Source organism: Lathyrus oleraceus, chromosome 7 (assembly GCF_024323335.1).
Source record: "Lathyrus oleraceus cultivar Zhongwan6 chromosome 7, CAAS_Psat_ZW6_1.0, whole genome shotgun sequence".
NCBI classification, from domain to species: domain Eukaryota; kingdom Viridiplantae; phylum Streptophyta; class Magnoliopsida; order Fabales; family Fabaceae; genus Lathyrus; species Lathyrus oleraceus.
In genome coordinates, this window is record NC_066585.1 from 441,262,218 (window position 1) to 441,276,934 (window position 14,717).

The following is a 14,717-nucleotide window of genomic DNA, read 5'->3' on the forward strand; positions in this document are numbered from 1 at the left end:
TTGTTTATACCAACCATTGTTAAATATTATGCATTAAAGAATATCACAACGCTTGTTTAAAGTAACAATTGTGGTAGGTAGCGTACTACATATCTTATAATCACGATCGTACGATCGTGGTGGAAAACATCATACATACAATCACACCTTACCTCACAACGGTTGGTTCGACGTGGTGGTATCCTTTTTCTAACCGTTGTGATAGGTGTTTTTCGTAGTAGTATCCTTTCATTGTGGATTCCATTACGGGACAAGTACGTTTTGAAATATTCTATGAGTTGATATGTTGTTCTTGTTATTAATAAAAGTTGTATGTTGTATGTAGTTTATGCTATGTGTTGACGATTTTGTTGTTTTTAATAAGAATTGTTTGTTGTATCTTATGGGTTATTTAAGGTTTGTTGTTGATGAATGTTGTTGTTAATGTTTTTTTTAAATGAGTTTATTATATCCCATGTGATTTGAGTATTTTTCCAACCTCTTTATTATAATGTTCTAGATCAAATTAAAATGTTATATGTTTACTGAGCATTGGAAAAATAAGCATTCCATATAATTTACAATAAACTCAGTGTATATATCACAACTGTTGTTTAAAACAACTGTTATTAAATGTTATGCATTAAAGAATATCACAACGTTTGTTTGAAGTAACCATTGTGATAGGTAGCGCGCTACATAACTTATAATCATGGCCGCACGATTGTGGTGGAAAACATCATACATACAACCACCCCTTACCTTACAATGGTTGGTCAGACATGGTGGTGTCTCTTTTCCAATCGCCGTGAAATGACTTTTCCATAGTAGTGAGTCCATGTGGAGACGATATAAACAATACTTACTTTAGTTATACTAACATTAGGCTATGGGAGAATAACTTCTTGTTTTGCATAAGATAAATCTTGAGAATTAATACCTTATCCTCTTGAAAACATGTTATTTGATCTCGTTGGATATACAAAATCATAATTAAGTCTGATGGATCAGTTGAGTGCTATAAAGTACCGCTTGTTTCTAAGGGACTCTTTCAACATTATTGTATGGATTATAAAAAATCTTTTTCTCAACTATCCAAAAGATTATTATTTACACCTTTATTGTAGTTGGATATGTTGGTCAACGACACATTTCTCAAATAAATGATAAAAATGCTTTTCTAAATGGTGATCTTCAAGAAGATATATGAGACCTCCATAACGTTTCTCATAATCAAGAAAAAATATGTAAGTTGAAGAAAACTATATATGGCATGAAACAAACTCGTGAGTTTAGTTTAAGAAGTTTACTATTGTGATTATATCACTTGACTTTTGCTTTTGTGCTCATGATTATGATTTGTTTAGTATAACCACTTTTCATTGTGGTATTTCACTCTCTTTATAGGGTGATAATATCATTATTAGAAGCAAATATATCGATGAGATTGAGGAGTTGAAATTATCAATAATAAAACAGTTTGAGATGAATGACTTAAGTACTCGTCGTTCCTTCTTGACCATTGAAATTGCTCATTCACCTTTCAAATACTAGCGGAACAAATAATATTAACAATGAAAGTCTAATGTGAAACATGTTCTTCTAGCTTTCAATATTCTTTATTAATGTAGTATGAGTTTGAAGAAATATGTTAGATAATATTATTAATATAATTTTATTATATTTTAGAGTATTTAATTTTATTATACACTGCTTTAAATTTTTATGCTATAAATTTGAGTCATTATAATAAAACCCTAAATTAAAGTTGTTACTATTTTTTTTATATATTATAAATTGATATTAAGCAAAAATATAAATATTACAATTAATCAATTCTTAAAGATTAGTTTCACGGTGAAGATTTAAATGTGTAGTCCATATTTATCCAAATTATATTTTAATTTTAAACGGGATCATTTAATGGACAATAAAACTGATCACAATATTAAATAAAATAAAATTTAACAAAAATATACTCATAAGTAAAAAACTTCAATTTTGAATGTGTCCTCACAACAAGTTCATAAAGTTTAAACAATATTGTGCATAATACACACACTTTTAATTATTAATTTACCTATTTATCCCATTTTTTAACATGTTATGAAAAGCCACTTAAGAAAAACAATACAATTGAAAACTCAAAACAATTAACAAAAGCAATTGCTCATAAAGAAATGATAGTCTTTCTTTATTCAACCCAAAGAATGTGAAAGATAATGCACACAAAAAGACATCCAAAAAAAAATAATTAAAGTGGGTTTGTTTATTTATCCTTCATTAACTCATTAACTCATCACGAGCTGTGAGAACCAGAAAATATCAACAAGGGCCAGGTAGCAGTTAGGAGGGTACTGGACCCCACTTTCTACTCCCAGTTCAATGTCACACACCTCTCTCTTCTCCTTCAATCAAAAGACGCCACGTGTACTTTGAGTTTCACAAAGCAACCGACACATCTTAGTTTACCATAACCAAAGGTAAAAACAGAACCACCATCATTAACATCTAAACTAATCTTAATGACCAAATAAACAACACAACAAAACTCTCACACCATTTAACAATCATTCATCTCTCTCTGCTCCTCTCACAAGCACATTACACAACACAACACAACACAACACACAAACATAAACAGAGGTAGCGTTTGTATTCAGTTATATTATTGTTCTTGTCTGAGAAGAACAAAACCTGAAAATGGCCATGGATTGCGGCATCTATGGCGTCATCAAGCTCCGCACGTTCTTCACTTTCTTCATCCTCTTTCTCTCTACCTCCACCTTTTCCCTCTCATCTTCTTCTTCTTCAAACGTTCAAATAAACTCAAACTCAATCTTGGTGGCTCTTCTCGACTCACATTACACAGAACTCGCTGAACTCGTTGAAAAAGCCATGCTTCTTCAAACACTAGAAGACACTGTCGGCAACAGCAACATCACCATTTTCGCACCCAAAAACGAAGCTCTTGAACGAGATCTCGACCCTGACTTCAAAACGTTCCTCCTCGAACCACGAAATCTCAAGTCTCTTCAAACTCTCCTCATGTCACACATCATTCCAACGCGAATCAACGGATCCGAACCCGGGTCGACCCGACACAAAACGCTTTGCCTTCAACACCACCTCACTATCCAGCCAAACGAAACTTCTCAACAATGGACAGTTAACGGCGCTAAGATTCTCCATCTAAACGCCGTCACTAGACCTGACGGCGTCATCCACGGAATCGAACGCCTCCTCATTCCACGCTCCGTTCAAGACGACTTCAACCGTCGCAGAAGTCTCGTCTCCATCGCCGCAATTAAACCGGAAGGAGCACCGGAAGTTGATCCGAGAACTCACCGCTTGAAAAAACCACCGCCGCCGCAAAACCCTGGCTCACCGCCTGCTCTTCCTATATACGACGCATTGGCTCCCGGACCGTCACTAGCACCGGCGCCAGCACCAGGTATATAAATTAAATAATTGTAATTAATTAATTAATTTGTAACTAACTTTTAATTTTGGTAAAATATAAATTTTATTGATAACAAGAAAAATGATTGCGGAAATTAATTTGTAACTAACTTGCAGGACCTGGTGGACCCCACCACCATTTCAACGGCGACGCACAGGTGAAAGATTTCATCCAAACGCTGATTCATTACGGTGGTTACAACGAGATGGCGGATATTCTCGTTAACCTAACGTCGTTAGCGACGGAGATGAGTCGGTTAGTTTCAGAGGGTTACGTTTTAACGGTTCTAGCTCCGAATGACGAAGCCATGGCTAAGTTAACAACGGACCAGTTAAGCGAACCCGGTTCACCCGAACAAATCATGTATTATCACTTAATTCCGGAGTATCAAACCGAAGAGAGTATGTATAATGCTGTTAGAAGATTCGGGAAGGTTCGTTATGATACACTTCGATTGCCTCATAAGGTGGATGCTCAGGAAGCTGATGGGTCGGTTAAATTCGGGCACGGTGACGGGTCGGCTTATTTGTTCGACCCGGATATTTATACAGATGGGAGAATCTCTGTGCAAGGGATTGATGGGGTTTTGTTTCCTCATCAAGAAGAAGAGGAGGTTGTTGATAAGGATGTGACCCGAACCCGGTTGGGTCAACCCGGTAAAGTTGTGGTTAAGCAAAGAAGAGGTGCGTTGCTTTGATTTCTTTCTTCTCTTTCGCTTTTGCTTTATTTTGTTTGGGTGTGTTTTAAGTCAAGAGGAATATAGGGAAAAAAATACAAAAAGGTGATTATGATGTGTTGATTAATTTGGTTGGACTAAAATTTTCTTTGCACTTTACTTTTTGTGTTCTTCTTTTGGTTATGATTCTTGTAACGATGTGGTTGGAGCTTAGATGTAGGAATAATTTTGATGAAAAGTGTGTAGACTAGTTTTGAGGTTGGTTTTGCAAAAACAAAAAATTATTTGTTAAATTAATTTGGATTTAAAGTTAGTTGGATATAGAATTATTTATGTTTTTTTATAGACGAAGTGGTAGTAGTTACTAGAAAGTCACACACACAACCGGGAGTATTATAGAGTTTAAACCTTGGTTTTAGCATCCAATCTAGCAATATCGGCTTCTGCCAGTTGAGATAGGATTTACGGACGGAATTATTTATGTTTGAGTACTTGTAAGTGAGTAGATCAATAATTTGAAGCTCAAAGTTATGTTTGGACGAAAAGAAACTCAAAAAAAACTTCAATCGTAGGTTAGAATATACTTTGCACACAAAAGTACTTCTACTCAAGAACACTTTAAACATGTCAAAATCATTTTTTTTTAAGAATCATCACCGTTTGCGAGTTAAAAATGATTATAATCATGTGCTAAGTAACTAAGTTTTATTTTAGGTGATTTCTTGAAGTAGGTATTTGGAATATGTGATTTATGTTATGCAATTGTAATATGGAGGACTTGAGTTGTTGAGGTGTAAGCATTTTTTTGTTAAATTGTTTTCTTCTGATTTAAGAATGTTAGGTTTGATTGTTAGGAAATATAGACAATTGAAGTAGCAAATAGAATACTTAAGGTTTAAGAAACTAGTCTAATCTAAACCTTGAAAAGTAAAAGTCTTAACTTTTGTCTTACTAGATTAAATATATAATGTGGTTTTCCTACATATATGTCACTATAAAAGATTAAGGTGATCATTATTGCAAGATAACTGCATAAGCTTCAAGAATTTTGAATTTGAATTGAATATCAAATTAAACAAGACAATGTCACTACACTGTAGTTATTAATAGTTTTCACTTGGAGTGATATTTTCAATTAGATCACTACATAGTTTCTCTTTAAGCTAAAGTTTTAATGAAATGGCAGGAAAATTGTTGGAAACAGCTTGCTGGATGCTTGGAACTTTTGGACAGCATTCTAGATTCACCTCTTGTCAATAAACAAAAAAGTGAGATTATAGTTTACATATTAACTTGAACTAATTATTAAACCATGGAAGTTTTCATCTGTTTCTCTCGATGTTCTCAAGTTCATGTTGATGTTACTCATAATGCACACCATAGTTAGAGAAATTAATAAATCCATGAGAAAGTTTACTTCTTTTTAAATTCGTATTTGTTTCGGGCCGGCCAAATTAGTCCAATATTCTTGAGAGTCGAGGCTAAAGATAATTTATATAGAGCACCCACACTCCTCAATCCTCAACCCAACCAGATGTCTTTTTTAAAGGACAAGAATTCTTGTTCTCACTTCGAAAGCAGTCAATACCTCTTAGCCGTGTCGCAGTGACATGGACTTGAGGTCGGCCGGAACAATATTGTTGAAATATTTTATGTCAATATTTTTGCCTACTAGCTTAAAAAAAATTGACATTAAGTTGACCTTTTAATTAATTTACATAGTTTACATTAACATTATTAATTTATTCACATAGTGATAGATCATTTTGGTTGCAGATGCACATGAAATTCCAAAGATGTAAAAAGTCAAAGGAATATGAATGAAGGCCAGATTTACTTGAATGGTTAATAGCAGCTGCTGCTATATATTGGTTTGGTTTAGCCAACTTTTTTCTTCTTCTTCTCCCTCTTGATTTTCTTCTTGTGGATTTGGGTCCTTGATGTGAGCACAAAAAGTTTCTATATAGTGCATATATGAATAATATATATGTAATTAGGTTCATTTAGTACTGCTGCTATTGTAATTCAATAGAAGATTGTGGGGTGAAAAGGTTTTGTGTAATAATAAAAAGGGCCAGAATCCGTGCCTTGTTCGGTAAGTAATTTTACTCGAAAAAAATGGAAATACGGTAATAAAATTATTCTTTATTGTAATATGATCTTTTATTCATGTATCTCCCTTTTTCTCTCTCTCTCTCTATATGTTTCTGTTGTTGGTAGTTAAAATATGGATTTCATATGTTGATGTACTATGTATAATAAGTTGTGTGGAAAAGAATCACAATTTTATAGAAAAGTAAGTGTCAATGAGGGAATTTCTATTTCAGAATATCTTTGAAACTTTGATTTAATACACAAACTACTAATTGCCCTTTGAAAATATGACTCCTCAACTAAAACTATTTCTTTTAATACAAGTGGAGAAATTTGGGGTAGAGATGGCACTTCCCAACTTGTCTTTTTGGGATAATTATTTTGGATAAATATAATTTTGTGTTGTTAGCTTGGTGTAGGCTGTAGCCAACTCTAAAAGAAAATTTGTGAATAAAGATTACTTAAGAAGGTAAAGAGCCGGCTCATATTTCACAAAGATTTGTATTTAATTTCATTAGTTGATTTGAGGATTTTCCTATTAGATAATATATAAGTAAGGATAATAATAGGGTTTTCCTATTTAATTTAATTAGTTGATTTGAGGATTTTCCTATTAGATAGTAATATATAAGTAAGGATTTTCCTATTTAATTTCATTAGTTGATTTGAGGATTTTCTTATTAGAGTTTATAGAGAGTATTATAGTACCCATCTTTATATCCCTGATTTAAAAAAATTCTTGTGTTCAAATCCATACCCATTTGAGTGTTAAAGTTAGCATCCGTATCCAATGTCCAATGGTTATGTAAGTATCTATACACGTATCTTTGATCCGCATTCTTATTAAAAGTAAATAGATCAATTATAAAAGATCATATAATTTTAATTTTTTATAAACATTAAAAAAATTTCAAATAATTTATTTTTTAAATAAACTAACAATTTTATTAAATACGTAATGGTTTAACATTGATATACGTTTTATAATTAATACACATACATTTTTATATAATAATATAAACTAAAATATACTCCCTCCGTTCCTTTGTAAGTGTCATATTTTGACTTTTTACCCATACCAAGGAAGCTAATCATTATTGTTACTTTTCAAACAATAATTCTTCTTTTTCCTATAATACCCTTAATTATTTATTACATTCACTTTACTTTTTCTCTCTCTGCAATCATTATCTAGGGGTAATTTTGACAAAATTGCAATTAATACTACCTTGAACTTTGCAAGTGACAATTAAAAAGAAACAAATTTTTTGTAAGAAATTGACACTTATAAAGGAACGGAGGGAGTATAAATAAATATAAATACGTAAATATATAGTGTGTAGGTATGAGACGGGGTGAGTACCAAGGTGTCCATATCCGTACACGTACTCGTTTATTTTTATGGATAATTATCCGAATTCATATTCGTGTATCCATTTATGCGGAGTTTAATCCTATCCATTGTGAATAATTTACGGACGTCTATCGAGGATAAATCAAATTGTGATGCTTATATAAGTATTTATATGATGTAAATGTTGTCTAAAATTCAACTTACTTAAAGCTTCTTGCTGGCGTGTAATATTTATTGCATTAGACAATTTTACACATTAAAACTTGATAAATGTAAGGGGGAAAATGATGATTTTATTCTAAGAGGAGAATACAGCATTTTCAAAAATACAAATCTCACATTTATTATTTAAAAGTGGTGTACCTAATATTAAATGGTTTTTTTGGGCATAAGATATTGGTCTAGCCGGCCATTCTAAAGGAATTATAATCTTTTCAGCACATGAGAATTATCCCGCTAGGATTCGAATCTCAGGTGCATCTAACGACCCTCCGCAATTTACTTCTAACAAATAACAAGTTTGTTATCTTCTCTCTAATATACATAGAGAGTGTGTCAATTCAAGTATTCAGGTTCCAATGCAATTTCAATTTACTATCCTCCCTCACATACTGACTTGAGCATTGGAGTGTTGATCTTGCATGTCAGTCTCCTCTCTGTCGCACTGAAAGTTCAAATATGCCATTACCATTGATCATCATTCCATTTTTGGTTCCAGTACAAAATATTGACACCGTATGTGGGAATCAACTTTTAATTCCTGCATTTTACACGATTTCGATCAACGATTAATCAACCACTTCCACCTTCTCTACAAGACATTGTGAATCTAGACATAGAGGTTATGTTGCATCTAAATCTAGTTGAAGCTCCTCGGATAGCTGGATTTGTCCAACTATCCCTTATTAGACCTCATATTCCACCTCTAGTTTCATAACTTGAAACCTTGCATGACTTCCAAGTGGTGCGAGCTAACTTGGATTGCAAGTTGCCAACGAGCTGTTGAACAACATGTATAATATTGTTCAACAGCATAAATCGTTAGTAGTAGAAGAAAGGTAGCTTCACCTCGAAGAAATCCTCCATAATGCACCTCCTTGAGGGAACACCGTGCAAGAGGTTGTGTCAAAGAGAACTCACACTGATGGCCGCGACGAAGAAAGATGAAGCTCCTAAGTCAAATAATCATCATAAGAGTAAAAAAAAACAAAGTCCTCCCAAAAGTCTTGAGGGAGACCGAGGCAGTCAACCCCCCTAATAATCTCTGAGCTGCTGAAAGAGATGCTTGAGCTGATGATAAATTGCCTTGAGTAGAAACTAGAGTCAGATTCTTCCTCGCCTCGATCCTTACTAGACGAGTCACCTAGTCGGTCATAGAATTAATGAGATTAAAGGGGGCAATATGTCCCTTATCCCAATAAGAAAGGTAAAAGATGTTTGTATTTCTTAAAGGTACCTAATTTGTTGAAGCGTTAGATTGCGAACATTCTCTTTCAACCGATGTTTTTCCTCACGTTTTTTGTTAGACCAAATAGCGTTCCAACGTCCGGCTCCCCCTAGGGCCAAAGTAGTAGAGGCATGCCAAGTATACAGAGCCAGAGTAACCAATTCTTCCTCCAAGGAGACCTAGAGAAGCCCGACGTTCTCTAGAAGAGCAAGGGCCCAACCTCAAAGCACTTTGCGAACTTTGAAGAGAAAACAAAGCATCAGTTTCAGAAGGATCCAAAGTAGTATAGGGGTTTACTTTAGTCCCTACTAACCATATGCCTCACCTTAGGAGCCGAAGTTGTACTTAATCCTACATCAAATTTTCATACAATCATTGTCAAAGAAAACACGTCATGAATAAGTAAATTAAAGATAAATAATCCAAGAGATTTTGAAATATACAAAAAATAACCTTCATTTCTTCCCGAGAACGGACCTCCAACAACAATTAGGTAAAATGAGGCGCTTCAGACGTTTCTAGCCGGTCTCATCTTGAGGAATGCCACCTCCAAGGTAATGAAGTTGATCAGGCACTTCTTATGGTACAAATCTTCCGTAGAAAGATTTTCCTTTTGTATACATACACCACGTTTCCTATGAGGAAATGACTCTCAATCAAGTATTTGGGGAACAACTCATGACATTTACCTTCCACTCTAGTCCCACTATTAAAAATCCTCACGCGGGCCTTTAGGAGGATAGGAGTAACCATAATGATCTGATCTTTGAAATGTTGCAACTCAGGAAAAGACCCAAAGCCCCGGATGGTAAGCACCCAAGAAATCAATCCTCTACTCCGCATCTAAGATGCAAGGTCACGATAACATCAAAAGAGATGAAAGAAAAGCGTCAAAGAAGGTTTTCCCTTCAAGAATTCGCTCCAGTACTTGATGACTTTAGCATACGCCTAACATGTTGGTGAAGTTACGACAGAGTTGTTACTAGATGTTTAAGAACTTCTATCTCAAAAGCAGTGAAGGGCGGGCGAATACCAAAAACAGAGAAAGTGCATTCATAAAAGTAATGTCGGAATTGACATGCTCACTACATATCATTTCATTCTCGTTAAAGGTTAAAGCACCTCAATCCAAAGAGGAACCAACCTCAAGAAATGCCTCATCAAGATTACATTTTTTAGCAAAAATAGAAATGGTTGAAGAGTAAACATAATCCACCCACGGATATTGAGCATTCTGCTGGGATTTTTGAGCACTCTTTTGTGTTTTTTACCCATAATGCACTAACTTTTCAAGATACATGAAATCAAAATATCAGGAAAAAATGAGGACAACCTCAAATTGGGAAAATGACTCAAAGAAATGCAATGCCGAATCTTCAATAATTGTACGCTAGCATGCAAAAGGAAGTAAACTCTATCGAACATGCCAAATCACTCGCACGCAACACTCGAGTGTTTCAATTCTCAAGGATCATAATGATGATACCTCTGAAAACACGTTTAAGGTATGGATCATTAAGGACATGAATCCCCATGAAACCGAAATATCCAATTTTACTCTTCCTAAGATAAACGAGGGAGTGATTTCCCTTGTCATGCACAGACAAGGGCTTGGAGGACAACTATTTTGGATCGACCATATTGATCTCGGCCGACCATTCCGAAGGAACTACAATCCTTTCAAAATCTTCTCAACTCACAAGAACTATCTCACTGACGAGTATAAGGGATCTAAACCTCAATTGCATCTAACGGCTCTTCGCGATTCATTTTTAACAAATAACAAGTTTGTTATTTCCTCTCTATTATAAATAGAGAGCGCGCCAATTCGGGTACTCGGTTTCAAATTCAATTACAATTCACTCTTCTCCCTCATATGCATCTGACTTGAGTGTTGGAATGTTACCTTTGCATGTCAGTGTCTTATCCACCGCACTGAAAGTTTAGATTCACCATTACTTTAGATCCTCGGTTCATTTCTGATTCTAATACAAAAAAAATGGAACATATAATTAAAAAAAAATTAAAATTGTATTAAAATGAAAATGTTTTAATTTTTTAAAAATATTTTTTCAAATGTAACAAATATTGTAAAATATTTTTTTAGTAAATGTAGTAAATGTTTTCTTAAAAACTCAGTGAAAGAATATGATAATTTCTTTTAATTCTAGTAGAAAACTCAATGCAATGAATGAATTTCAAATTATAAACAATAATTGCCATGGGTATGTTCCAATATGACAAAAAAGGACAATTGAGTTAATGACAATAAATACATTGCAAATAGTCCCACATATAAAGTGAAGCTAACATTAAATATATTTATAAAGACCTTGAAACATTAAACTCACCAAAGGAGGCGAAGAGGATAAGGTGCCACATGGACATATGTGGTGGTCCCAAGCATTATGACACATGTCACATCCAAAGAACCCATTGTCGATGTAGCCATCAGCGACACCGGCTCCAGAAACGGGTCCGAGGGCGTGGGCGTAGAGGCCCTAGTGGCGGCTTGTAGGCGGCACTTGAGCAATTTCTTGGAAGAGCAAGAAACAAACATGCATTACTCTTTTGACCATGGAATCAGAGTTTGTGGCTCTCACTTCCACTGGTCAAGAAGCATAATGGTTGAGGGATCTTCTGTTGGAAGTTCCATTGGCTAAACACAATGTTTCAAAGGTGATGATACACTGTGATAACCAAGCCACTTTAGCAAGAGCATTCAACGAAGTGTACAATGGAAAGTCTAGGAACATGGGACTTAGACATTCGTTTGTGAGAAAAATGATTAAGGATGGAATCATTTCACTCACCTATATACGAACAAGCTATAATTTGGCCAATCCATTTACTAAGCCACTGGCCAGAGACTTAGTAAAAACAACCTCGGGAGGAATGGGGTTGAAACTCCTTGAATAAGAGTTTCAACAATGGCGAAAACCCAATCTTATGTTAACAGAACATTAACTTCAAGATTCAATGGGTAACAACAAGTCGTTGATTTGGATGTAAGTCAGACATTGGGTAATAATGTTGACTATTGTAAATAGAGGGTTGAGGTTTTCAAACCACTTAATGAAGTTCATAACCGAGGAAAAGTATCTCATGGAAAAGGATACAACATGAACTTCACCTATGTGAATTTCGAGATGGTGTCATCTCAAAGTGAGAGTTGGAGTTTCTCTCATGAAAAATTCATTAAACAGGATTGCATATGGCCATAAATAAGTGCTAAGCGAGATATGTAGAGGAAGAACCTTTAAAGAGTGTGTGTAAGGTAACGTCGGTCTAATAATATGGATTAATGGTTTAAAAGCATTGTTATCTAATATTCTGATTAAACTTTGCGTTATCCTCACTAAGGTTAAGTTTTAAATCGAAATATACCTAACTGTATTAACACTCTTTATATCTCATTTTCTAGAATTAGTTTTGTCATTATTAGAACAAGTGGGGGATTGTTGGAAACTATAAACAATAATTGTCATGGGTATGTTCCAATATGATAAAAATGGGCAATTGAGTTAATGAAAATAAATGCTTTACAAATAGTCTCACGTGGAGATAACATCAAAAGGATTTATAAAGACATTGAAATATTAAACTCACCAAACGAGCCAAAGAGGATAAGGTGCCACATGGACATATGTGGTGGTCCCAAGCTTTATGCCACATATAACATCCAAACAACCCCTCGCTGGTGTAGCCACCGGCAACACCGACTCCGGCTCCAGGACCGGGACCGATTCTGAGGGTATAGGCGCTAGTGGAGACTTGTAGGCGGCACTTGAGAACTTGGGCATGATGCATCAGAGTAATCAGACTATTCAGAGAGTTAATGAGGCGGCGCTCCGGGGCCGGCATGCTGCAAATTTATTCTAAGTATTTCTCCAGGATTTTGGTTATTTCTTACAGTTTGAATTTCGAATTCAAAATATACAACACTTCATGAAGTGGTGCGTTGTATTATCATAGGTGAACCATTGCAACATATGATGAAAAATCGTTGTTTCATCAAGAGATGCAAACTTATGAAACAACACATCATGACCTATAAATACATGATTTTGAATTCGAAAATCACTGACTCAAAATATGCACATCCTCTTAAACATTCCAGACACACTTCTTTGCATTCGACTCTAATACATCAAAGAGAGTGCTTGAAATACCTTTAAGGAAAGTTACTTCATTCACGATTCAACCTGGATCCATTTAATCTTGTCGAACTTTCAACAGTCTTAAAAGTATTTACACAATGTCTTCCGACACTGCAGTTTCAAGCATCAAAGTTATGAATCAGGATCTTGTCAAGTTGGATTGGTTTGATAGAACCAACTACACCAAATGGCAAGACAAAATGGTATTCTTACTGACTTCCCTGAAGGTTCACTATGTCTTAGATCCAGACTTAGCACCCATTCCTGAACCATTAGAAAATGACTCTAAAGAAGTCAAGAAGGAGCGCAAGAAACGTAAGGAGGACGAACTGCTATGTCGTGCACATATTCTGAATACGTTGTCTGATCGTCTCTACGATCTCTATACGGATAATCCGTATGCAATAGAAATCTGGAAAGCACTCGAATTCAAGTTCAAGGCCGGAGAGGAAGGTACGAAGAAGTTTTAAATTTCTAAATATTTTGATTTTAAATTTATAGACTGCAAACCCATACTTCCCCAAGTGCATGAGTTGAAAGTCCTCGTGAATAAAATAAAAGTAGTGACAATAGACATCCCTGAGACCTTTTAAGTCGGTGCAATCATTACAAAATTGCCACCTTCGTGGAAAGGCTACAGAAAGAAATTATTGCACAGTTCTGAGGACTTCTCTTTGGAGAAAATCCAGAAACATCTTCGAATCGAGGAGGAATCGAAGGAGAGGGAGAAATCAGAATCTATGGGTCTTTCTAAAGCCAATGTTGTGACCACCAAAGGAAAGAAGAAACATGATGTCATAAAGAGTCATCTTGGACCAAAAAAGGAACATAACAAGTTCAAGAATTCTGGCGGTCATAAGGATCCGAAAAGCGGATGTTTTGTTTGTAGAAAACCTGGATACTATGCTAGAGATTGCAGGCATAACAAGTCAAAATACGAGATCAATGCAGTTCATGCAAATGATGACATAATTGCTATAGTGAGCGAAATTATGGCAATCAAAGGCAAAGTTCAATGTTGGTGGTATGATACATGCGCTACGGTGTATGTCTCATATGACAAGGTGCTTTCGAAACCTATTCTGAGATAAATGATGGACAAGAAGTGAAAATGGGAAATGAAGTGCGATCTAAAGTTATTGGAACCAGATCGGTCAAACTCAACTTCAGTTCAGGAAATAAATTCACTCTCATCAATGTGCTTCATTTCCCTGACATGATTAGAATCTTGTTAGTGGGGATTTATTGGGAAAACCGGGCATTAAATCTGTTTATGAATCGGGCAAACTTATATTGACCCATAATGGTGTATTTATTGGAAAAGGTGTTGGTGTAAGCCCTAGAGGCCAATACTTTTGGTACTTGTATCGAATTATTTATTAATAATAAAAGGCTTTTTCTTTATTACGTTTGTTTAATAAAGTCCCTAGAATAGCTAGTCTGTTTAATGTATCAAGTATGACTTAATCATGAGATCACATTAAACATAAGGACACTATTCTTAAAGTATCCGTAGTCGAGCTTTAGTGTGAAGTGGGATAACA

General features: G+C 35.0%; 2 protein-coding genes across 2 annotated transcripts; both read left to right on the forward strand.

The window, feature by feature from the left end:
- The first annotated feature begins 2,226 nt into the window (after nt 1-2,226).
- LOC127108263 (fasciclin-like arabinogalactan protein 15) lies at nt 2,227-6,272 on the forward strand. The gene is made up of 4 exons (XM_051045702.1): nt 2,227-3,433; nt 3,559-4,125; nt 5,305-5,386; nt 5,895-6,272. The coding sequence occupies exons 1-3, from the start codon at nt 2,683-2,685 to the stop codon at nt 5,376-5,378; spliced, it is 1,392 nt and encodes a 463-aa protein (XP_050901659.1). The 5' UTR covers nt 2,227-2,682; the 3' UTR covers nt 5,379-5,386; nt 5,895-6,272.
- Nucleotides 6,273-13,271: 6,999 nt separating this feature from the next.
- LOC127104244 (uncharacterized) lies at nt 13,272-14,264 on the forward strand. Its single transcript, XM_051041437.1, has 2 exons — nt 13,272-13,626; nt 13,768-14,264. Exons 1-2 carry the CDS (start codon nt 13,272-13,274, stop codon nt 14,262-14,264), a joined length of 852 nt encoding a protein of 283 aa, XP_050897394.1.
- The last annotated feature ends 453 nt before the right edge of the window (nt 14,265-14,717 follow it).